The sequence below is a fragment of the Natrix helvetica genome, assembly GCF_964273705.1.
Source record: "Natrix helvetica genome assembly, chromosome: 4".
NCBI classification, from domain to species: Eukaryota; Metazoa; Chordata; class Lepidosauria; order Squamata; family Natricidae; genus Natrix; species Natrix helvetica.
In genome coordinates, this window is record NC_138550.1 from 15803475 (window position 1) to 15828445 (window position 24971).

Sequence of the window (24971 nt, forward strand, 5' to 3'; positions counted from 1 at the left end):
CGGGGGAGCGAGCAAGCTCCGTTGGGATGGCAAGGGGGATAAAGTGACAGGACCGGTGCCGGTTCCCGGTTACTTCCGGGTCCGGTTACTTCCGGGTTCGGTCTTCAACCGGTTCGCGCGATCCGGTGCGAACCGGTAGGAACCCACCACTGTTCCCATCCCTTCCCTTCCCTTCCCTTCCTATCCCATCCTAGTAGGCAAGTAAGTGGCTGCTATTAGGTGGGTAAGGGAGTGAGAGATTGCAAGTCTGGTTGGGAAGCTATTATGAGCCATGGTGGTGCAGTGGCTAGAATGCAGTATTGCAGGCTACTTCTGCTGCCTGTCGGCTGCCTGCAATTTGGCAGTTGAAATCTCACCAGGCTCAAGGTTGACTCAGCCTTCCATCCTTCTGAGGTGGGTAAAATGGGGATCCCGATTGTTGGGGGCAAGAGGCTGACTCTGTAAAATTGCTTAGAGAGGGCTGTAAAGCACTGTAAAGTGGCATATAAGTAAGTGCTATTGCTATTATGAAATGTTGAAAATGAAAATTATGCTGACTGCAGCAGTAACCTGGCAGTGCAGTAGAAGCCGGTAACACTGATACAGTCACAGCTTCCAAAATTTCATTCCCTCGGCAGTCCTGGGTACTAAATTTTGGACATATTCTGTAAATTAGCCGATAGGAGGTCCCTTGGTTTAAAAATTGCTGCCCTAGGATGCTCCATTTTGCCAAGTCAAAAGCTCATAACAATGAAGTTTTAGTAGTATATAGATTATCTGCTTGCCTACGTTTGAGATTTTGACACATGCTCAGTGCAAAGTAGAAATCGTCTTGCTCTCCAGTTTGGATGGCATTAGAAAAATCCCACCAGATCGTTTCTGACATTCTCAGTTTCATAGAATCAAGGAAAGCAAGTTTGGGAAGAACCTTTGGGATCATCTAGTCTAGCCCCTTGAATTGGAGGGTATTTGAAAGTCAGCCTCCTTGGAGAAACTGACAATTACTTTGCCAAATTCACCACCCCCCATTCCCTTCAACAAGCCAGAAAAGCTCTATCACTCATGTCTTGGATTAAACACACACACAGCTTCCCAGTACAGATCGGTGGTGGGTTCCGGATCCCGTTCCAACCGGTACAATTGGAACGGGTCCGGCGTCACCCACATGGGCATGCGCAGTGCGCATGCACATGCGAGTGAGGCGCGCATGCATCATACATGCCTGCAACGCCTCTGTGACATTCCAGCTGCTTGGTGGAGGGTCGCGCAGGCGCCGTACGTGCCATGCACGTACGCGGAAGCGTCAAAGGCTTAAAGGACAGGTAAGGAGCTCGGGTGGGTAGGTGGGCCCTCCAGAGCACATTACTGGAACTGTACCCAGGGCTCCGGGCAGGCTCCGGTACGTCTGTACTGGGGCGTACCGCCTGCAACCCACCACAGGTACAGATAGAGACCCAAGGTGAGAGGAAAGGAAAAACTGATTCACACACAAATTCACACACATGTATGCAAAGATAACACCCACTTCCGCACTGATCAGACTTTCATAGGCTTTCATTACACACAGAAGAAAATACAAATGTTTCCTACGACCACAACACATGAAAAGGTTGGATTATTTATTAGCTATGCATAGGTACATTTCCCAAAGCATCTCCAGTGGCTTACAAAAAAATAACAAGGAATTATTGCAAGGAAAAGAAAAATAACTAGATTCCCAAACTAATCACTGAGAGGTGGAATCTGACATATATCAATCCCCAAAGACTTTCTGGTACAGATAGGTCTTGGCATGAAGGTTGGTGTTGGTTTGATGACACACTGTTTCCAAGTGAATCTACAGTGCATCTACAGAACTTGTACACTTTGCAGTTGGCAATCTGTATCTTGAATTGGACCAGGAAGCTAAACAACAACCAATGTTGCTTCCATAGCAAAGAACAGTTCACTGGTCTTTCCCCATTATTAAGCAGGCAACCAAACCTTTGCTGTTTTTACTATGCTATAAACTTAGCTGAAATAATGATTTGATCTGTGCGAAATATAAAATCTTCCATGCCATTTAAATGCAGCGGGTTCTGCAATGGTTTCACTTCCTTTGTCCTAAGAAAGAAAAAGAAGGATATTGTTAAAGGGAGTGAAAAAAAATAAATATGAATGTCTGAACAAATAGGATAAACATACAATATATCACAGAAGTGAGTAACCCCCCCCTCACATTTTGTAAATATTTAAATATATCTTTCCATGTGACAACACTGAAGAAATGACACTTGGCTACAATGTAAAGTAGTGAATATACAGCTTGTATAACAGTGTGAATATGCTGTCTCCTCAAAATATACTATAGGTACACTGCTGTTTTTCCAGAGCAGTTTTGCTCAGTGAAAAGAAGAGTACCATATTTTTCGGAGTATAAGACGCACCTTTTTCCCTCAAAAAAGAAGCTGAAACTCTGGGTGCGTCATACACTGAATACAGCATTTTTTGCCTCCCAAAACCCTGCCCACTTCACCAAAATGGTCATGCATAGCCTTTAGGAGGCTTTCAGAATGCTCCTGGGGTCTGGGGAGGGCAGAAATGAGCAAAAAACGGGCCCTTTTTTGCTCAATTTTGCCCCCCCTTCAGCCTCCAGGAGCATTCTATAAGCCTCCTAAAGGCTATTCATGCCCCCTTTAAAAAAAAAAATAGGCCCGTTTTTGTGAAAAATGGGCCGTTTTTGGGAGGTCTGCAGAGTGCAAAAACTTTTTTTTTAAATTTGCCTCTTCAAAATCTTGGTGCGTCTTATACTCCCATGTGTCTTATACTCTGAAAAATACGGTAACTTCTTTTGGTCCACTATAATAGGCTGGTTAGGACAGAATCAGAAAAGAAATAAATCCATGGTGGGCTCTTGTCTAGGAAACCTGGTGCCAACCTTACTGTGGGGAATCAGGGAGATGAGTTTGAAGAAATAGGCAAGGACTGCTATATAAGCAAAAGGGGCTGAAACATTCTTTAAATCTGGGAAACAAGATAATATCAGAAAAACATGACTGGCTCTTCCCGGCATCTTTGGGGTATAAGAGGAAGAGGAGAGAAACAGAATGAGGATATTTGGAGCTGGCTGTGCGACATCCTAAGGCCGTGATGGCGAACCTATGGCACGCGTGCCAGAGGTGGAATGCAGACCCCGCTCTGTGGGCACATGCTTCGTCGCCAGCTGCTCTTCTGGTTTCTGGCATGCCAGCCAGCTGGTCTTTGTGGGGGCTGGAGTGCTGGAAAATGCCCCCCAAAAACCAGCCTGAAAACAGGCTAAAAACACCACAAAAACAGGCATGTGCACCATGGCCACTTGGTCTTCCTGTGCTCTGGCACGCGCATGCACGCACAAACACATATGCACACCCATGTTGGTTTGGGCATTCAGTGCTGAAAAGGTTTGCTATCTGTGTCCTGAGGTGATGGTGGAGCCACCAAGTTTTTGGTTTATGGTTTTATAGTTATTGGGTTTTGTTGTTGTCGTGAGCTACCCAGTGTTTAAGATGGGTGTTCAGACAAATCTTTTAAATGAATAAAATTGAAAAGTCTACGTCTGTTAGGGCTTGAAAATGCCAGTAGTCATTGTAAATGGGTTGAATACTGGGTCCTATCTAATAAGATGACATTCAGTTAGTGAAAAGTAAGGTTTGAACTTAGGCAAGAAAAGCCAAACAGGCACAGATTAGGTGAAACTTGCCTCAATAGCAGTAACTGCGAGAAGGATCTTGGGGTCTAGTGGACAATCACTTAAATATAATGCAGCATTGTGTGGCGGCAGCCAAAAAAGGCAACGCAATCCTAGGCTGCATTAATAAAGGGACAGAATCAAGATCATGTGAAGTATTAATGCCGCTTTATAAATGTTGTGTATTGAAACGTTCTTCACTTTCACTAGCTTGTTAACTGCATTACTGAAGCGTTCCTAGCTTTCTCTAGCTTGCTACTTGTTGCGAAGCCTTCTGCCATAGACTTGACTTGGCCTCTCCTGATTGGCCAAGATGCACCAGCCAGCCGGCGGGAGAATTCAGCCTCCCGATTGGACAGCCTCTGTTCGGCTCGAGTATAAAAGACCTGTCAGCTGTGATTTGCCCTGCTGTTTTGCCTTACTGAGTTTGCCGTGATTTTGAGCTGTTGTCTTGTGTAAATAAAGGTTGTGTTAGCTTCAACCTGCCTTGCCTCAGTTCCTATCTGCCTCGTTCTCCCTACAGAACAATAAAGCTTTAGTAAGAAACATTAGATGAAAACTAATGAAGAAGAGAACAATCCTAGAACTAAGGAGAATATTCCTAATGTTGAGAACAATTAACCAGTGGAATGGCATGCCTTCAGAAGTTGGGGTGCTGCATCATGGGGGCTTTTAAGAAGAGGTTGGAAAATTCTTTGTCTGAAATGGTATAGGGCAGTGATGGCAAACCTTTTTTGGTTCCTGTGCCAAAACCGGGGGGGGAGCGCAGGGGGGGTCGTGCGTAGGTGTGTCATACCCCTAATGCTATGCGCGTGACCCCTCCGTGCATGAGTGCGCAACCAGCGACCTGCCCCACTTTTGGCACGTTTTTTTCATCCTCCCTAGGCTCCAGAGACTTTCTAGGAGCTTGGGGAGGGCAGAAACAGCCTCCCCCGCCCCCTGCCCCCCGATGCTCTCCGGAGGCCTTAGGAGCTTCCCTGAAGGCTCCGGAGGGTGAAAAATGGACCTATGGGGAACCCAGAAGTTTGGGAATGGTGACTTCCAGTTTGTCCTTAGGGCCGATTTTCGACCTCCGGAGCCTTCAGGGAAGTCTCCTGAAGGCTTCTGAGGGCGAAAACTGGCCCTACGGACAAACCAGAAGTCAGTTTCCAACCTTCCGGTTTGCCCATAGGGCCATTTTTTCACGTTTTCCAGAGGGTGAAAAATAGCCTCAAAAGAAGGCTGAAGTCAGCCTGACAGAGCAGCGCCTCACGTGCCCTAACAAATGGCTTCACTTGCCACCTGTGGCACGCATGCCATAGGTTCACCATTACGAGTATAGGGTATCCTCCTTGAGCATGCGGTTGGGCTAGATAGAAGATCTCCAAGGTCACTTTTAAATCAGTTATTCTCTTACTTAGATAAATAGCAGCTTCCTGACATTTCCAGATGCTACCTCAAAGACTGATAGCAACAGGAGAAATGAGAGATCTCTCTTGCGAGGCCCCTTCCTCTGATTTTTTTCCCTGAAGTATCACTTACCTGACAGTAGTGAACCCATCACAGTATCTGAACTGGAACTTGTAACCTAAAAATGGTGTGCCAGGTAGTTATTTGGTCCTCTTTTTTGCTCATCTCTTATCTCTTATCCTTCATGGGCTGTACTTTTTCAATTGTAAGGCAACGAGCAGGGGCAACTGATATTTATAACTCTCTTTTGTTTCATAGTGATTTTCCTCCATTATGGTATGGCGAAAAATAAATTCAGTGAAAAAGCCAACCAATATATGTACAGAGTAATGAGTGGCTAAATTGTTGGACTTTGACTGCCGTTTAAGTCCCCTTTCATCCACAGATTTCAGGAGATGGTTTCAATCTGCTTACGTTCTCTTAGCCCTAATTATAAACTGCAACAGTATTTTGGAGACAAAATGAAATTAGGGGAAACCTCCCCTTGTAAGACACCATGCACTCCAACAGAAAAAGCAGGCTAGAATTTTTTGTATGTGTGTACCAGTTAAAGGTGCCCTCTAGCCAACAAGAGCACCCATTAGAACATGAGTAGAGCCAAAAATTGAAGAGCAATTAAAATGTTCTTCACCATAAGAATTAGAAACTTCATACCATACTTACCATATAATCTCTGGATTCTTCGCCTGTCGTTAGTTGGGAGACGGAAGTAATGTGGGTTTGTGTAGCTATATGTTGGGAACATCAAAGAGCCCGGGACATTAGAATGGGAAAGTCCTAAAGAATGACCAAATTCATGGGCAGCAACAAGGAACAGGTTGACCTCTAAAACAAAAGAGAAGAAAAACGTGTCAATTAGCAGAAACCGATATATGGCCACCTATATCCCAAGGCTACACTTACTGCCTTTTTAGGGTTAGAACTCCATTTGACTCTCATAACAGGGGCCAAGGCAAAAATAAAATTGGATTTAATCTAAGTATAATATAAAATATACTGTAATTTATATTCCCAGTTGTAGAAACACTACAATTCAGGGGCAAATATTTCAGAGGTCTTCAGATATCACCTGGTTGCCAGGTTGTGATCGATTACTCTTTGTTTATGACGTTAATGGTCTTGGCGAATAATTTTCATTATAAGATAGATGAGCAATAACCTCAAATAGTTAATGAGTGACTTACCTCTGTCATACTGTGACCATTGCTCTGCTTCATCAAAATGTGTATCTCCCCCAAGTCCTCCTCCAGGATAGTAAGCATGAGCCAAAATGTTTCCTGGGCCATCAAACGCTTTAAGATCATTATGTGCTAAATTTGAAATATAACATATAAGCCATCAATGAATAAGATGGTAGATTAGGAGCATTATGCTGCCATTTTCCATACCCTTAAGTAAACCTATTTCCTTTTTTTGGACTTTCATTATCCATATAATCATGCAATATGAAATATGGGCTCATGGTGACAGTGATGTATTGATAACCTCTGGGTTAGGTACAAGACTTTCTGAGCTTAAATCATGACCTCAAACCATCTCTCAAGGTGTGAATGATGGTTCGGCAGGGAGAGATAGGCAGATTGGAATGTTAACCAAACTAATCATTTGGTAATCTTTCCCAAGCTACTTATTTGTTAATGAATACGGTATAATTTTAAAATGGAATAATATCTCTAATTTACATTAACTAAGAGATATTCTTTGATTAAAGATTTTCTCCTATGTTTATTCTTTAAGGAGGGAGAAGGCCAATATTTCTTAGGAACATCATATTCAGATGCAAGAATCCAAGCAGATAAAAAAGTGAGAAAAAAAGGTTTAGAAACTTTATTAATTGACTTTTACTTAGAAGATGTCATAAAGGTGTAATGTTATTGGAGGATTTTTTGAAATGGCTAATGAATGCCAATTTGTGGTTGTGTCTTTAAGTATGAATGATTTGAGGTAAAAGCACGTTCCAATAATTGTAGTCAAATGAGAATTGTGGTACATTGATAGTAAGATATACAAAGATTTTTGATTTAAAGTGTATAATCTAATATGAACTATAAGTAATGACTGTGGAAGAAATGCACGAAAGTTATCTGCAACCAATCGACACGCTTTCTACAAGATGTAATGAAGGATGATTCTTTTTTTGTGTTTTTGTTCAATTAAAATAAAAAAAAACTTTTAAAAAAAGAATCCAAGTGGATATCAGCAAAGACTTTACATAAATGGTAACTCTCTGCTTCTCTCTAGTGGTCATCTGAACCTTGGATAGCAGAACTATAGCTAGTGATTTGATCCAAGTAGAGAACTCACAGAGAGGAGCAAGCAGTCTGAATCACACCCATCAATCATTTCATACAAGAAGAGGACATTGCAGTGATGTCAAAACAGCAATATTTTTTTAAGCCTGGGCTAATATATCTGTGAAATGATCTGAAGAAATGGTGAAAAAGGAAGCCAGCACAGAAGTGGAAAGACTCTTCAGTCATTGAAACAATCTCGTTGAATGACTCCATAACCTTTGCTTCAACAGATGCAGGAAAAAGGGGTATCCCACCTCCCACCTTGGTTAATTAATCACACTTATTGTTATTTATCTGCTGATATGGTCAACAAAATCTGCCTTCCTTCAACTTGGTGTGACATCCTTTGAGCTTTTTGAAAGATGTTCTCCCTCTTCTCAAGATGAAATATATCTTGTTTCATCAATATCTCCTCACAGGACAATTTTTAAATTTTTTACATCATCTCAGCAATCTTTCTGTGAACCTATTCCAGTTAGCAAGAGCAATAGCATTTAGTCTTATATTGTGCTCTACAGCACTCTCTGGGTGGTTTACAATATAAGCATTATTTGCATATTGCTCCCAACCATCTGGATTCACATTTTACCTCAGAAGGATGGAAGGCTGAGTTAACCTTGAGCCCTGTCAGAATTGAACTCCAGTTGATGGGCAGAGTTTGCCTGCAATGATGCATTCTAACCACTGCACCATCCAGGGCTCTTCAGTTATCTGAAGTTTTTTTTTTTAATGGAGTCTACAACTGGATGACCATTTGAGTTGGGGTCTGACCAATAGGGATTAAAATAGAACTACTATTTTCCATGCATGATTTCAATTTAAGCATCAGCCCTTCTAGGGAGAAAGAAACCCTCTGGATTAGTCTAGGGGTTTCCAACCTCAGCAAGTTTAAGACTTGTGAACTTCAACTCCCAGAATTCCTCATCCAGTTTTGGCCACTGATGAATTCTGGGAGTTGAAGTCCACAAGTCTTAAGCTTGCCAAGGTTGGAGACCCCTGCTCTAGTCAGCCTATGTGATCAGTGAAAGCGGAGAGGATTTAAATGATGCTTCAGAAAGGGACATATGCATATTTGAGAGCAAGTTGATTTGAGAGCTAGTCTTACCACCATATGCAAAAAGTATTTCAATGTCAGCAGGCATGTAAACCCTCTGGAACCTCAGTGGAGTTACATCACTCCAAACACGGAATGCCTTTGCTATGGCTGCATTGACCAACCTTCTTGGCAAATCCGGAGTGTAATTATTAATCCTTTGAATAACAAAAGAACGACAAAATATTACTATGCAAGAAATCATATAACCAATACAAAATTTTAATTAAAAAAACAAACCCCTTGAAATGGTAATTAACCTGTATGTGAGGACTTGTTTATTCCAGATTCTTATTTGAGGTCTCTGTCTTTCCAAGACATCTGCCATCCCACACCGAGGCTGTTCCATTACGTTTAAGGTAGCTTTATCCATTTTCCCGGTGACATCCAAATGGAAGAATTTCTGCATTCCTCTGATCCGTTCTTGCAGGCTGCGGCCATCTTTATGATATGTTGGGAAGAATTTGTCTAGATAAACCTGGATTATGAAAAAGGGGAATCATAAATGTTTCATGCATCTTGTGTACCATGCTATTTCTCTGAATGCACAGAAAGGAATGCTTAATCTAGGTGGTGTACAGATAGCTTTGATTTACAACAATTAATTTAGTGATTGCTCAATGTTACAATGGCACTGAAAAAGTTACTTATGACCGTTTTTCACACTTACGACCATTGCTGCAGCCCCATTGATCATGCGAACAAAAACCAGTCGCTTGGCAACTGTCATGTATTTATGTATCTCTATCCTGCTACAGACTTGATACTAATAAATGGTGCTGTATACTCTGAAGCTTCAGGGAAGCCTCTTGAAGGTCCCTGAAGCCTTTGGAGCGCTTAAAACGACCCTCCGAGCAAACCAGAAGTCACTTCCGGTTTGCTTGGAGGGTCATTCTGACTGCTTCGGAGGCTTCAGGGAAGCTTCCCGAAGGTCCCTGAAGCCTCCGGAGGGCTTCCGGGGGGTGGGGGAGGCTGTTTTCACTCTCCCTATGCTCCTTCATAGCCTCTGGAGCTTGGGGAGGTGAAAAAAGCATGCAAAAATGGGGGGGGTCACACCTGTAGTGCACACATGCGCACTGGGGGGATCGCACATTGCATTATGGAAGCAGCAAGCCTGCACACGCCCCCACCTGCGCTCCCCCCACTTATGGCACGCGAGCCAAAAAAGGTTCGCCATCGCTGCCATAGAGAATCTATGGGGCATTGCCAAGAGAAAGATGAGAGACATGAGACCGAACAATGCAGAAGAGCTGAAGGCCACTATTGAAGCATCCTGGTCTTCCATAACATCTCAGCAGTGCCACAGGCTGATAGCTTCCATGCCACGCCGCACTGAGGCAGTAATTGCTGCAAAAGGGGCCCAAACCAAGTACTGAGTACATATGCATGCTTATACTTTTCAGAGCTCCGATATTGTTCTATGTACAATCCTTGCTTTATTGATTGCATGGAATATTCTAATTTTCTGAGATGGTGGATTTGGAGTTTTTATGAGCTGTACGCCATAATCGTCATAATTATGACAAATCACGGGTTGAACTATCTTGCTTTGCGTGTAATGAGTCTTATCTCATATATTAGTTTCACCTTTTAAGTCGCATTACTGAAATAAATGAACTTTTGCACGATATTCTAATTTTTCGAGTTTCACCTGTATATACATATATGGTATTATGTACTTCAAAAACAACAATGGAAAGAAGTTAAACGATTACAAGAGTCGGATCAAGATGGAAATATTTCATTAGGAAAGCAAGGGCTAAGTCAGCACATGGATGGAATGCCACCATAGAAACCAACACGTATCAACTTGAGTAGCATGATGGGGGGAAAAAAGCAATGCTATGGATGCAGAAATAACACACTATGAATGCACAATACAGAGTTATATTCCCTAAGTAAATAATTAGTTTTAAAATAATAAAATTCAGGATAGCAGCAAAATCAATCAACCCATACATCACATGAAGTTTTGATGGAACTTACTTGTAGACGTTTTGCATCTTCAGCACTTGGTCCATCTTCAGCACCGGAATCTATTGGGATAGCAAATAAAGATGGAAGTAAAATTGTGGCACAGATCAGGATGTACTTCATAATGACCCTAATTGCAAACTCAGTGCTAAAGGAGAAGACTTTGGATCTGCGATGCTTGCCACCCAAAGGACCACATGCTGTGTTTATAGCGATTTATACCCATAGGCTTTGCCGCTAGTTCCTTAGTGACTCATTCTATTGCACTGTCTGTGGTTTTGTGAATGTATGCAATATTTTAAACAGTTTATGTAATATTTTAAACAAGTCTACAGTAGGTGAAAACCTCACCCACCACTAATGTCAGCCCAACTCAGGAAGCCATCTACATCATTCTTGTATTACTCTGCTTTATGTCACTGCAAACACAGAAAAACCGACTTCCTTGAGCTAGAGATATTTCTTTATTAGGAAGAAATGCATTGAGCTCTCTGAGTCCAACCCACTTCACAAGATAATGGTTGTTGTTGTGGAAATACAAGACAGGAACATTCAAGAAACATTACCAGGAAAGGAAGGGGCTGAAGTCATAAACAGAACCGGCTGCAACCATCACAAGATGGCAGCCAGAAAGATTAAAATTTGATAGTCATAGGTAAACATATTTGTTATGGTATAGGACTTAGGTTTGTGTGAGATAAAGAAACTGGTATAGGACCAGGGCCCACTTAGTTGTCCTACTACTTTGTATCTATAAACAAAGAGAATATTGCAAAGGTAATATAAGTAATGTAATAGGATTATTCAGTTTCACTTTTTCTCACTTTCAATTTTAAAAAAAGACATCAGTGTCGATTGTACTCCTGAGGTATTATTTCATTGCTAAGCAGCTTAAAGCTGTTGTAAAATAACACATCTTTTAATGGAATGAAATAAAAACAAATCAAATTATTTTTTGTCATTCTTCACTGGCCTCCCCGATTAAACCTCTTCTAAGCATCCAATTTTTTTTATCTGATTGCCACAGAACAAGCAATGACCTCATGGAAATCCATGGGGAAATATAATGAAAGACAAGATGCAGTCCCTGAACATGAAACTGTGACCCTTCTCTGTATTAACATGTATTGTTCTACATCAGGGGGATCCAAACTTGGGAACTTGAAGACTTGGGGACTTCAACTCCTAGAATTCCCCAGCCAGCTATGGAATTCTGGGAGTTGAAGTCCACAAGTCTTAAAGTTCCTAAGTTTGGACACCCCTCTTCTACATGATCATGTTAGAAAATTAAATATTGGAAGCCTTCCGATTTGTGAACAACTAAATGCCTTTGGATTGCTTACACTATCATATTAAACTATGGTTAATTTAATAATGCTAATTAAGAATTGCTTAGATGATCTTCAGAATTTCTTCCCATTATGTGGCTCTACGTTTCCAAGAGAATAATGTTGGCAGCCAAATACAATAATTTATAATTGACTATATAGTTTACTATTTCTTGAATACATAATGTCATTCAAACATGTTTGTGGGCTACCATAGCTTTAATTTTTTGTACGTTTTTGAGATTCTGAAGAAAGTTAGAGTACGCAATTTTTTAGTTTCACTGTTTGGTGAATATTTCAAGTTCAGTTGGTTGCATTTGAGATTTTTTTTAAAAAAATATTCACTGTAAAGATTTTAGGCACATTGTCTTATGCCCATTTCTCCAGGCTTATTTTTGTTTGCAATCTTGCAATTTTTTTCCTCAGCTGAAGGTAATACATAGCTGGCTTTGGGAGAATTTGGAAGGCTGCTCAACTGGAATTTGGAAGGCTACTCAACTCAAATATCTGGATTGCACTGCATTACAATTGTGTTGGAGGCACTGAGACGTTTCCAAATTGGAAGGATTAGCTGGTGACTTCACCACTGCCTAGGGGATGCCCACTATCTGGATAGGTGTACTGATAGATAAGACTTGAGAGGAATAATGGCCAATTATTTCTATTTAGTGGCCAAGGATGCTACATAGATATGTCCACAAAGTCACCAGAGATCCACTTCTACTTATTTTTGGCAACAATTTTTTGGGTATGTTGTACTAATGAATATATATGCATTTGACAGTTTTTTTTTCTTAATGTACTTTGTTAATTATTGCTGAACCTCAATGCACAATTTATAGGACTATTTCACAACTAATAAAATATTTAAAATACTTTCAGTTGTTGTAGTGGTTTGAAAAATATAAAATAACTTTTATAAACTAACCTTTAACTGTCAACTAAACAAATAATCTCTACTAGAATCTAACCAGTGGTGAAATTCAGCCGGTTCTATCCGGTTTGGGCGAACCGGTTGCGGTGGTGGTGGGAGGCTCTGCCCACCCATTAGGACATCATCATGTCCCATTTTTGATGCTCTGTGCATGCGCAGAAGGTCCTGCACATGTGTGGAAGCTGGCCCGTGCGCTCACATTTGCAAACTGGTAACGAAGGTAAGTTGATTTCACCCCTGAATCTAACACTAACAGTGTCTATCCAGTTTCTTAATCACTTTCCTTTTTTAACACTTATCCCATTCATGAAATCAAGTGAGGTCATATGCTGAAGTAGGCATTCTAGCTTTGCAGTTCCATGGAAAAGCACAATTGGATAAAGGCTCTGCATCTGAAATGATCAAATCTGGTACTTGGTGCTTCAAGAATGAGTTGGCCAATATTAAATACTGAAGGTGGAATCTAAAATAGGTGGAATATATGGGAATCACGTTACTTGTAAAACTGCTTCGCGGATATTGATTGTGAAAGACTGGAAGAAGCAGAAGTTGTCATTTCAAGAAAGCCGGATGAGGAAACTGTGGCTGAGGATGCCAATTTCTAAACATTCATGTTATGTTTTACCATGTTTGCCGCAAAGGACTGTGAGAAAATGAAATCATTGTTCTTCGCTTAATGAACTTAATATTTAATATTGAATCAAGTTAATTTTTCTGTGTTCGTTTGATTTCTTAAATTCTTTAGCAAAGAAAAAAACTGTTAGAATATATATATAGGAAATGAAATGTATCATACTAATGCTTCTGGATATTGGAGTTATTGCACTGAAACAGGATGTGGGAAACTCAGGTGTACTGTAACTGAGGCTACTATTTATTTGTAAGGTCCTGTCTTGCCCGTCTTCTACAAGAAAGCAGAACTCTTGAAACAAAAGCCATTTGTTTTTATTCTTTAATTTTATTTAGTTTGTCAAACATGTACAAGATAACAGGTATAAGTATAAACATGGACATAAACCAAGGAAATGAGTCCAAATAAATGGGGACAATAGGACAGGGATGGAAGGCTCACTGGTGCGCTTATGCACACCCTCTTTACGGACCTCTTAGGAATGGGGTGAGGTCCACGGTAAACAGTTTGAGGTTGAAGCTGTGGGGGTTTGAGGATATAACAATGGAGTCAGGTAGAGTATTCCAGGCATTGATCACTCTGTTGCTGAAGTTGTATTTTCTGCAATCGAGTTTGGAGCGATTTACCTTGAGTTTGTATCTATTGTTTATTGCTGAAGTAGTTATTGACTGGTAGGACATTGTAGCAGACAATTTTGTGTACTGTGCTTAGGTCAGACCGTAGGTGGCATTGTTCCAGGTTGTCCAAGCCCAAAATTTCAAATGAAAATTTGAAATTTCAAAAGCCCAAAATTTCAAAAGGAAACTTTTATTGGAAGATTGTTACAGCAAGAGATGTAGGCAGAAACTAAACTTTCCCACTCAAATGGTTAGATTAAACCATTGCAGGCAGAGCCCCTCCCAAAGTCCAATTCATCATCCAGCCAATCCCGATGTGTGAAAATGTTATGCGAAACTGAGGCTGAGAAGGTGACAAAGGCCAAACTCCATGGCAACGCTGCTGCTCTTCTCTGGAGACGAGATAAAGCAGCTGGCTGGAGGCACATTCCTTTCCCCTCCTCCCAAGGTCCCGAAAGTTAAAGCAAGGCAAAGCAAGAAATAGAAACAGAAACCCCATACAGAGATCCTGCCAAACTTGCCTGCTCCCTCAAGAATGACAGCATCCCTATAGGAACCTATGGGACCTGACATTACTCTAGGAAAGAGATTAACAGATAATAATAAATGCTGTGGTATTCAATTTACATAACAAGTCAATGTTATGGCCTGCCAGTGGCCAGCGGAGTTGGTGGCAGGCTCAGACAGTGAGGCGGTTGGGGAGGAACAAGGAACAGTCCTGGAGTCTGGGGAAGGCTCTGATGAGTGCTCTGCAATGGAGGCAGAGTAGGGCCAGGACCATCTGACAGTTATCAGCTGCCTTCAGAGTCAGAGTTCAGTGGGGCAGAAGAACAGCTGGAGCCTGCTTCCGATGTATGCATGCGCAGAGCTGCCAGGAGAAAGGAACAGTTAAGGAACAAGGGCCAATCTGGCCAAAAAGGCACAGGTAGATGGTGAATGGCCCCTCCCATAGGCAATAAAGAGGAGCAAAAGGGGAGCGGAGTTTGTAGGAGATGATTAGTTCCTTCAATTAGTGTGAAGATTTGTTTGTGACCCTCAGAGATTCCTTGACAGTTATTTTCTTGTACAGCATTGCGTTTGGAAGATATCGGCCTGGCAGCTCTCCAAGCCTCATAGGCTTGTGGTTGTAAATTCATCCTTGAAAGACTGTTTGCTGAGACTTTGCTGGAAGTGAATGAGAGGAATTCACATTAGCTTAATGAAAAGGGGCTTTGTCAGGATAAGGAGTCTGCTTCAGGATTTTGTGAAACCTCGGTCAGAACAATCAAGGAGATTATCCAAAAATGTAGGGGATTCAGCTTTTGCTATCTTTTGGGAGAAATATGAACAGGATAATTGATAGAAGAGAATATTTAGGGGTTGAACTGTGAAGATTTTGGTGCTCTCTGTGCTCGGTTGTTTGCTTGCATATGTTTCTTTACCAAGCTAACACCAGTGCAGGAGACCATGAGAATGCTTTGATACCTGGTGGGTATCAGAAAGGGGTGGAGCTTCAGTCATGCTACTACCAAAAGTCTGTTTGCTTGAGAGGCTGCATTGTTTGCTTTATCAAGCAGTGTGGAAGGTCTGCTTCACACCAACCTTGACCAAAGCAAAACCTTCCTTTGAAGCTTTGCACAACCTGATTAGATGTGCCCAAAGATATTCAAGTTGCAATGCATGGCTGTGAAAGTTGGACCATAAGAAAGGCTGAGCACCAAAGAATTGAGGCAGTGATGGGCTGCCAATTTTTTTTACTACCGGTTTACTACTGGTTTATGTGCGATGCTTCTGCGCATGCACAGAAGCGTCTGGGTGGGTGAGTGAAGCTTTCCGCCACCATTAATACCGGTTTGCCCAATCTGGGCCAAACTGGTAGCAACCCACCTTTGTATTGAGGCCTTTGAACTATGGTGCTGAAGAAGACTCCTGCAAGTCCTTTGGACTGCAAGGCGATCAAACCAGTCAGTCCTAGAGGAAATCAACCCTGACTGCTCTTTAGAAGGGCAGATCCTGAAGGTGAAACTCAAATACTTTTGCCATCTAATGAGAGGAAGGACTCACTAGAGAAGAACCTAATGCTAGGAAAGATTGAGGGCAAAGGAAGAACAGGATGATAGAGAATGAGGTGGCTGGATGGAGTCACCGAAGGAGTAGGCGTGAGCTTAAATGAAACTCCGGAGGAAGGTAGAGTACAGGAAGGCCTGGAGGAACATTGTCCATGGGGTCATAATGGGTCAAACACGACTACGCAACTAACAACAAGATATTCAAATCAAGGGCTGTAGGGAAAAGCAAAAATCAATGAAGCCTTTTCTGAAGACAGTCTTGTTTTAGAACGACATTAAGTCCTCCTTTTGGAAGGGGGAGAAGAGATGGCAGAAGAAGTTATCCTTATGACCTAAGCTGGGTCTGAAGATGTTTGGAAAAAAAACAACAACTAGTCAATTTTGTTTAATCTTGGATGCTACACAGGCTCAATCTTACTTAGTCCTTGGGAAGGAGACTATTTGGAAAATGGCGGGTGGACTAGAAAGACTCAAGGCATGTTCAAAACAAGTGATGATCAATTGCTTTCAGAAAGCTGCCAAGAAAGACATTCTTTGTAGTTTATTGGCATTCTGAGTTGTGAGGCCTAATTCAGTCAAGTTCCGTTGGACAAAAACAGTTAGAACACTATTTCGGAATGTATGAAGAAGAGGATGTACTAGGATGCCTGACAATATTTTTTTCAAAAAAAACCAGTGAAAGTGAGGAAAAGATAAAGGTAAAGGTTCCCCTCGCACATATGTGCTAGTCGTTCCTAACTCTAGGGAGCAGTGCTCATCTCCCTTTCAAAGCTGAAGAGCCAGCACTGTCTGAAGACATCTCCATGGTCATGTGGCCGGCATGACTAAATGGCGAAGGCCCATGGAATGCTATTACCTTCCCACCAAAGTGGTCCCTATTTTTCTACTTGCATTTTTTACATGCTTTTGAACAGCTAGATTGGCAGAAGAAAGTGAGTACAGCATGTTTATAATAGTGTATGTTAACATATAGTACTTACCTCATTCACTGTTCTTTTGAAGTTAAAATCTGAGGAACCTCTGGTAATGCCCACTCTGAATGAGATGAGTTATTATACCAAATAAGGAAATACAATCCAGTTCTCTGTAACCTAGATAAGCCTGAGTTGTTACTAATCCATTCTATTTTAGTTAACATTTCAAGAAAAATCAGCAAGATGCAAGCGAAAAGAGTTAGTTGGTGAAGAATCATATCTCAAAACCAAGATCAAAGTTTGAGGGTGAAAAAGTCAAGGAGAAAACAATCAAACAACCCCCCTCCCCGCCAATTGCTTTGTGACAAAACAAACAAACTTGTCATTGGACATAATTGTTTAAATTTAAAATGTGCTATGTATAAGAAAAATATAATTTAAAAATATATTTTATATTTGTTGTACTTATTCATTCTTTATTTATTTGTTAGATTATTTGTAGCATGCTCTAATACCAGCCGAACCTTAATATTGTTCAAGAAAGTCTAAAGCAAAAAACAGCAATATACTTCCTTCAAATTTTTCAATGAACCATTAAAAAAAAACTTCACAGGTACCCAGCTAAGTAAATCAAGGGCCAAATGCTTTTCTTAGTTTGTGAAATGCCAAAGAAATGGGGCCAACTATATTTCCATGGGGAAGTACTGCATAATAGCTGGGGCACAGGTGGGTTTCTGCTGGTTTGCCCTGGATCGGGCGAACCGGTAGTGGCGGCAGCAGGATGCTCCGCCCACCCACCTGGATGCTCCGCCCACCCACCCGGATGCTCCGCCCACCCACCCGGATGCTTCTGCGCAGGGACACAGAAGCATCGCACGAGTGCACAAGTAGTAAAATAAATTGAAACCCACCACTGATCTGGGGCCACTACTGGGGAGTGTGTTACATAGTCCATGTGTCTCATAAGAAAGGGAGAGGGGGGAGGCAGTAATAGGCCCCTTCCATGACCCAACTGCTTGGGAAGATTCAATTCTAGCTAGGCCTTGACTGATGTATCATAGTTACATTCTGATACAGTTGTATCAGGGGTGGGTTACTACCAGTTCTGTAGTAAAAGTTTTTGACCCGCTTGCATGCACATTTTAGTTTAAAACCGTCTGTTCATGCGCACCACAAAAAATGAATAAAAGTTTACATTTTTAAATGAAGATTGTTCTGTGCATTTGCAGAACAGAAAATCAAGATGGCGCTGCCGATCATAGAACTGGTAACCGGTCGTTACTGCTTATTCGTCTTGTTTGTTTTCTTTGCCTGAATGGAACCTGACAATAGGTATATTCATCATATTGAAATTTATGGCCCATCCCCAATCATAATTACAGTATTTTTTGGAGTATAAAATGCACCAAGATTTTGAAGAGGTAAATTAAAAAAAATTTTTTTTGCACTCTGCAGACCCCCCCAAAATGGTCCATTTTTTGTGAAAACGGGCCCGTTTTTTCCTTCCAAAAAGGATATGAATAGCCTTTAAGAGGCTTTCAGAGTGCTCCTGGAGGCTGGCGGGGTGGGGGGCAAAATTGAGCATTTCTGCCCTCCCCAGCCCCCAGGAGCACACTGAAAGCATCCTAAAGGCTATGCACAGCCATTTTTGCAAAGGGGGCGGGGTTTCAGGAGGCACAAAATGCTGTATTCAGTGTATAAGATGCACCCAGACTTCTAGCCTCTTTTTTGAGGGAAAAATCTTATACTCCGAAAAATAGTGTAAATAGTCTGAAGGTTGCCTATTCTTTGACATGGAGAGACCACTGATCTGATTTATATAACACTGCTTCCTATATATTTATTCCACACTGTTTCCATCAAGGCACTTTGCAGAAAGACTCATAAAAACCACAAATGTTTATCTTAAAAAGTGTGAAAAACTCATGGTCCTGTCCAGTGGTGGATTTAAAAAATTTTCACTACTGGTTTGGTGGGCGTGTCTATGAGAGGGGCATGTGACTCAGTGGGCATGTCCAACTTGACATCACTCATGCCCACACACACTTAGTCACATGACCCCCCCATCAAGCCACGCCCACAGGAAAAGGTAGGAATTTTTTTGAAATTTCTACTTATCTACCTCTGCCCTCCCTTCGCCAGTCGCTCCCATTTCCCCTCGAGAGACGTTTTTCTTTACTGTGCAAGGGCCAGGAGTTGCTAGGTTAGGCTAGCATGAATGCTGCTTACCTGTATGTAGGCAGGAGAAGGCAGTTGTGTTGATGCATGTGGCAAAGGCGAGGCAGGGTGAGCGTCCGAGCGTACTGGTTTGGGGTTGTAGCAAGCCAGCCGCCAGCCGTCACTACTGATTCAGCGACCCACGTCCAATTACTACTAGCGGTTCTCCCTGAACCATTCTGAACCTGGAACCCTAACCCTAACCCTAACCCTAACCCTAACCCTAACCCTAAAGCAACCCTAACCCTAACCCTAACCCTAACCTTAACCTCTGGCCCTATCTCTAACTCTCTAAACTGTAGCTGAACTACAGCTGCCAGCATTCTTTGCTGCTAGAGTTCCAATTCAACATTTGATTTAGGTAATCTGTTGTGACATTATTGATGTTCCTGTTATGTGGTCATTGGCATCTCTGTGCAACTTGCAAATTGATAGCATCAATGATACCTTAAAATAATATCTTTTAACAAAGCATTCATTTCCCCCAAAACTGTAGTAGTCAGAGGTGGGCTGCTGCCGGTTCGGACTGGTTCCGAGCAGTGGCTGGCTCCATCTACTTGCCCCAGCACTATCATGTCATATAAACACTGTCAGGGGTGGGTTCCGGCTGCTGCTACTGCCGGTTTGCTCAGGGACATCCTGCGCACATGCGCTTGATGTGCGCTTCATGCGCAAGCACAGTGTCAGTGGAAATTTCACCCTGAGCTAATGAGGTGTAGACCGTCGGCTTTCCTAAAAAGTATATCTTCAGAAAAAGCGAAAATAAAACCCGATAACAAGTTCTAATGAAAACAAACTTTAATATAAAAAATAAAATAAAAATAAACAAATCGATCTAATTGTTACATTTTGGCAAGAGCAATTGTCGTCCACCTTCTTGGCAGACGAACAGAAGATCAAAAGTCTCTGGAATGTGTGATGTATTAAGAAACGTGTTAAGAAGCATGCACAGTAAATCATTGCTGATAAGGCCTATGACCTGCGCAATAAATCTTCAGTTAATGCAGTGACACACAGCACTATAAAAATGCTTCTGCACATAAGCAAAAAACAAGATAGCAGTGCCTATGGCAGCGCCAATACAACCGGTTCAGGGGCGTGGCAGGCCAAGTTACTACCTAATCGGCTGAACCGGTCCGAACCGGTAGGAACCCACCTCTGAATGCCGCATTTTGGGAGCCATGCGCTCACATTTTTGGTTCTGGGCAAACCGGTTGTTACTTTATGTGATGCCCACCTCTAGTAATAGTGATTATAAACTTACTTTGATAAGCAGCAGAATTGTTTAAAAGTAATTAAATAATACTTTGGGGCCCATCAATTAACATTGGACATAGTGCGACATTTCTGGCATAAACGTTCCCATATAGTGATTGGATCTTACAACGATTACATTTTAGATCCTTTACATAAGTATGTGTAGATTACCTGTCCATTAATCCTTTCTTTTTTATAATTACTAACCATACAAATACATATCCAATTCCTACCTATCACACCTTCTTAATACCATATTTTCCAATTCTTAACTTGTCTGTGTTTTTGTGTCCTGGCCTTTTTCCCTCATTTCTAACCATCGGTACTATTTGTCCTAGATTTCGTGATATTCCATCTCACCCTTGTTTTTGAGCTCTTTAGTCAGTCTATTCATTTCTGCGCACATCAGTATCTTATTTATTATGTCTTGTTCTGAGGGAGTCTCTTTATTTTTCCATTTTTGTGCAAAAACCAGTCTCGGAAAGGTGACATGCTCTTATCCAGGTCCAACATAATCTCAGTTGAAGACAGAGTAATTAAATAATACTTTGGGGTCCATCAATTAAAGAGCACCATCTAGCAGATCCCAGGAAGTCTGTCTCTTCTTTGTGGTGCCCTCTGGATCTGAGTTCATATTGGCTCCCATTCTGCTGATTTTATGGAAAACACTTAAGACCTGGCTGTTTGCCCAGACATAGGAGTTGGCTAGTTAGTGAGGTCTGTTTGATTTGGCATTTTTTTTTACTTTTAAGTTTTCTTGGCTGTTTATTTAGTTTTTACTAATATTTACATTGTTATTTTAATCCTTTAATATTTTATTTAAGTATACCATTTGTTAAGGTCACTTGTTTAAGTCAGTTTAACAAGAGGGGCAGCCTTATAAAATGAACAAACAAATGAGTAAATATGATGTCTGTGGATATTCTCAGTCATCCAAGGTTGTCCCAAAGGTGCTTTTTAAAGAGGCAACTGGACTTTCTGGTTTTTCCTTTGAAGACCTTTCGCTTCTCATCCAAGAAGCTTCTTCGGCTTTGACTGGATGGTGGGGAATGGAAGGATGTATACTCCTTGAATTCTCTTTTAAGAATGCAAATGTCCAGCTGTCTGCAAGGAGTATAAATCCAGCCAATCCCCACCATCCAGTCAGAACTGAAGAAGCTTCAAGGAAGCTTCAAAGAAAAACCAGAAAGTCCATTTGCCTCTTGAAAAAGCACCCTAGGGAATAAATACGATGTTTACATCAGGACAGGGTAAGATAGACAACCAAGATTTTGATGGCAGCATCTAATAATTTTAGGTGGGAGAAGACCGCATAGCATTGAAAGGATAAGGCAGCAGTATCATATATGTGAGCATCATGCTGAGGCTGTTTTTATCAAAATGAGGAAGATGTATCATGCTGCCAACTCCATTGGGCCTTGTGTGCCATGTTGCAAGGCGTATAGGAAAGGGTGGGCCTTGTGTTGCGATGCCACATTTCTGCTTGAGTCACTCTGATTCTCCTTTGCTTTCTCTGTAGCAGGGATGTCAAACTGGATTTCTTCAAGGGCCAGATTAGTTGTCCTCTGTGGGTCAGGCAGGTGGGTAGGGGAGATGGGATGGACGCCTTTTGCAGCACTCTGCTGGCCAAAACCAAAACAGGGAGCGAGGGGGGATGTGCGCATCCCTCACCGCTCCCCATTTTCGACCTGGATGGTCTCCTGCAGCACTTTGCCAGACAAAATGGGGCATGGGGGAGCTGCACCAGTGGTGGGTTGCTTCCGGTCCAGCCCAGATCTGGCAAACCGGTAGTAGCGGTAGTGGGAGGCTCCACCCACCTGCCGGATGCTTCTGCATATGTGCAAAAGCATCACACATACATGCGAGTTTCCTTACGAGCGAACCGGTAATAAAAAATGGAAAACCACCACTGGGCTGCACATACCCACTTCCCCCGTTTTTGCTGGCAGAGTGGTGCAGGAGGCCATCCAGGCAGAAAATGGGGCACAGGTGCCCCCCCTTCTCCCATTTTTGCTAGCAGAGGCACCGCAGGGCGGTCCTTTGCTATTTCCAGTCCAGCCCTGTGGGCCAGATCTAAGCACCTTGAGTTTGACACCCCTGTCCTAAAGATACATGTGAGGCTGGGATTTACAAGGTTATTTTGTTGGATTTTTATTTCAAGATTAGGGTTTTACTGCTGGAATTTGATGTGCAGAGGGAGACTTCAAAGACACTGCTGGTTTAGAGGTTATTTAGGTTGGGGGGGGGGGGAAAGACCACAGTAAAATTATGCACTATCCAGTTTTTTACAGCCTCAGGAGCCTGGTTTGGCCACTGTTACTTCCATCATCTACTACTTGGTTTCCTGCCAGGGAGAAATATTTCTCTAAGAAGCTATTTTTTATAAGATTACTAATAAACTCAGGTGAAGGAAGCAGACATGGGGAAGTAAAAATAGAAATAAACATTCCAGTCATATCAAATTGCTAAGTGAGAGGTTGTCTGAAAGAATTAGACTTGTATAAGAACCAAATGATGAACAATGCCTTAGAAATGGGAACTGCCCAATAACTGCCCATATATTCAGCGCGACACTGCCAACAACTGCAATATCTGGAAGGAACTTGTGTGTCAGAAAGTGTCTCTTTCTTACCGCCGAACATCTCTTCTCTTCTATGAATTGTGCTGTGACTCAGCTGTCTTGAGAAAAATTATCCGAAATGCTTCTGCTTGCTCAATAAACCAAAATTAAGAAAAGTGTTTTTTCCTGTATCGTGTTTGTACTCGCACACAATGAATATTTTGCTGATTTATTATGCACAGGTACAGACTTTCCTCTGGGTGCTCCAGGTGACATATACGATGTATTGGTTTTATGCTCCTCCCTAATTTTATTTTCCCAGCACCTCTATAAAGGTAGATTGTGAGAAAAGGACTGATTTAAAATCATCAGTGAGCTTCAGTGCTGGACTTCTCTGCTTCTGTTCCAACACTTCAACCGTTAAATTACACATCAGAAGAGTTTATAACTTTTGCTCTTATTTGGGATTATGTAACCTCTTGTAAAATCAGCAACTTTCCTGTTTGGAATTAAAGAAAATGCTCAGTGAAAAACGTATTATTTTTATTTATTTTTTATTTTATTTTATTTAGTTTGTCGAACATGTACAAGATAACAGGTATAAGTATAAACATGGACATGAACAAGGAAATGAGTACAAATAAATGGGGACAGTAGGACAGGGTCGGTAGGCACGCTGGTGCGCTTATGCATGCCCCCTTTAAGGACCTCTTAGAAATGGGGTGAGGTCCACAGTAGACAGTTTAAGGTTGAAGCTATGGGGGTTTGAGGATGTAACAATGGAGTCAGGTAGATCATTCCAGCCATTGACCACTCTGTTGCTGAAGTTGTATTTTCTGCAATCAAGTTTGGAGTGGTTAACCTTGTGTTTCTGTCTATTGTTTGCCTGTGTATTATTGAGGTTGAAGCTGAAGTAGTCGTTGACAGGATGTTGTAGCAGATAATTTTGTGTACTATGGTTAGATCTGACCGTAGGTGGTGTAGTTCCAGATTGTCTAAGCTCAAAATTTCGAGCCTGGGGGCATAAGGGATTCTATTATGAGCAGAGGAGTATTAGATTTTGTGCATTTGAGCACACATGCAGATGAGAATGACTGCACCATCAAAATCTCACTGGGAAAAAAAAACCCACCAGTTCTGTAAATAACTTGTAAAGAGATTGCATAGGAACAAAATATTAAAGAGGCATGATTACAGGAAGTGGCATTAATATTTGGGAGAGCACATTTGCCATGACTGGCGATTAGACTAGAAAATTAAGAAACCAACACAGAACCATGAAATAGCAACCTTATTTTGTACTGAGAAAACAACATGGATATGTCCATGAAGCCATCTGGAGTCATGCCAGCTCAAGCAAGGCTTATCTTTTTAGAAAGTTTTGATGAGGTGGAGAAAGCAGAATTGGGTCAAACAAAAAAGCTTGATATTTTAGTTAATCCTAGCCTTATCTTTTGATAGAGTGAGATGAAGAATACCTTCAGTCTGTGGCAGTGGTGGGTTGCAAGCGGTACCCCCAGTATGGGCGTACTGGAGCCTGCCCAGAGTACTGGATACCATTCTGGTATGATGCTCTGGAGGGTCCACCCATCCGCCCGAGCTCCTCACCGGTCTTTTAAGTCTTTGGTGCTTCCACACACGTGCATGGCCACCCCACCCACTACTGGTTTGTGGGGTCTATGACAATTCATCACAGCCAACTTGCCATGTCCATCTCACCACAGCCAACCCACCACAGCTAACTTGCCGAGGTCAACTTGCCACAGGACAAGAGTTACAATAATGAAGAAATAGAGGAACAGAATCGTTAAAGAAAGGATGCCAAAGGAGGGATAAAACAAAATGCGAATGAAAAAAAATTAACATATTTTTTAAAACTATTTTAAGTAATTAAATTGAATTGTTGAATTGTCCTGCAGTGAGTTGTCCTGTGGCGAGTGGATTGTGGGGAGTTGTCTGTGGCGAGTTGT

General features: G+C 41.7%; 1 protein-coding gene across 1 annotated transcript; it reads right to left on the reverse strand.

Annotated features, from left to right (window-relative positions):
- Positions 1-1311: 1311 nt before the first annotated feature.
- On the reverse strand, positions 1312-10655 carry LOC309391494 (macrophage metalloelastase-like). Its single transcript, XM_081952007.1, has 6 exons — positions 10508-10655; positions 8782-8999; positions 8534-8679; positions 6319-6444; positions 5798-5959; positions 1312-2082 (listed from the first exon to the last, which is right to left on the reverse strand). Exons 1-6 carry the CDS (start codon positions 10616-10618, stop codon positions 2069-2071), a joined length of 777 nt encoding a protein of 258 aa, XP_081808133.1. The 5' UTR covers positions 10619-10655; the 3' UTR covers positions 1312-2068.
- Positions 10656-24971: the final 14316 nt, after the last annotated feature.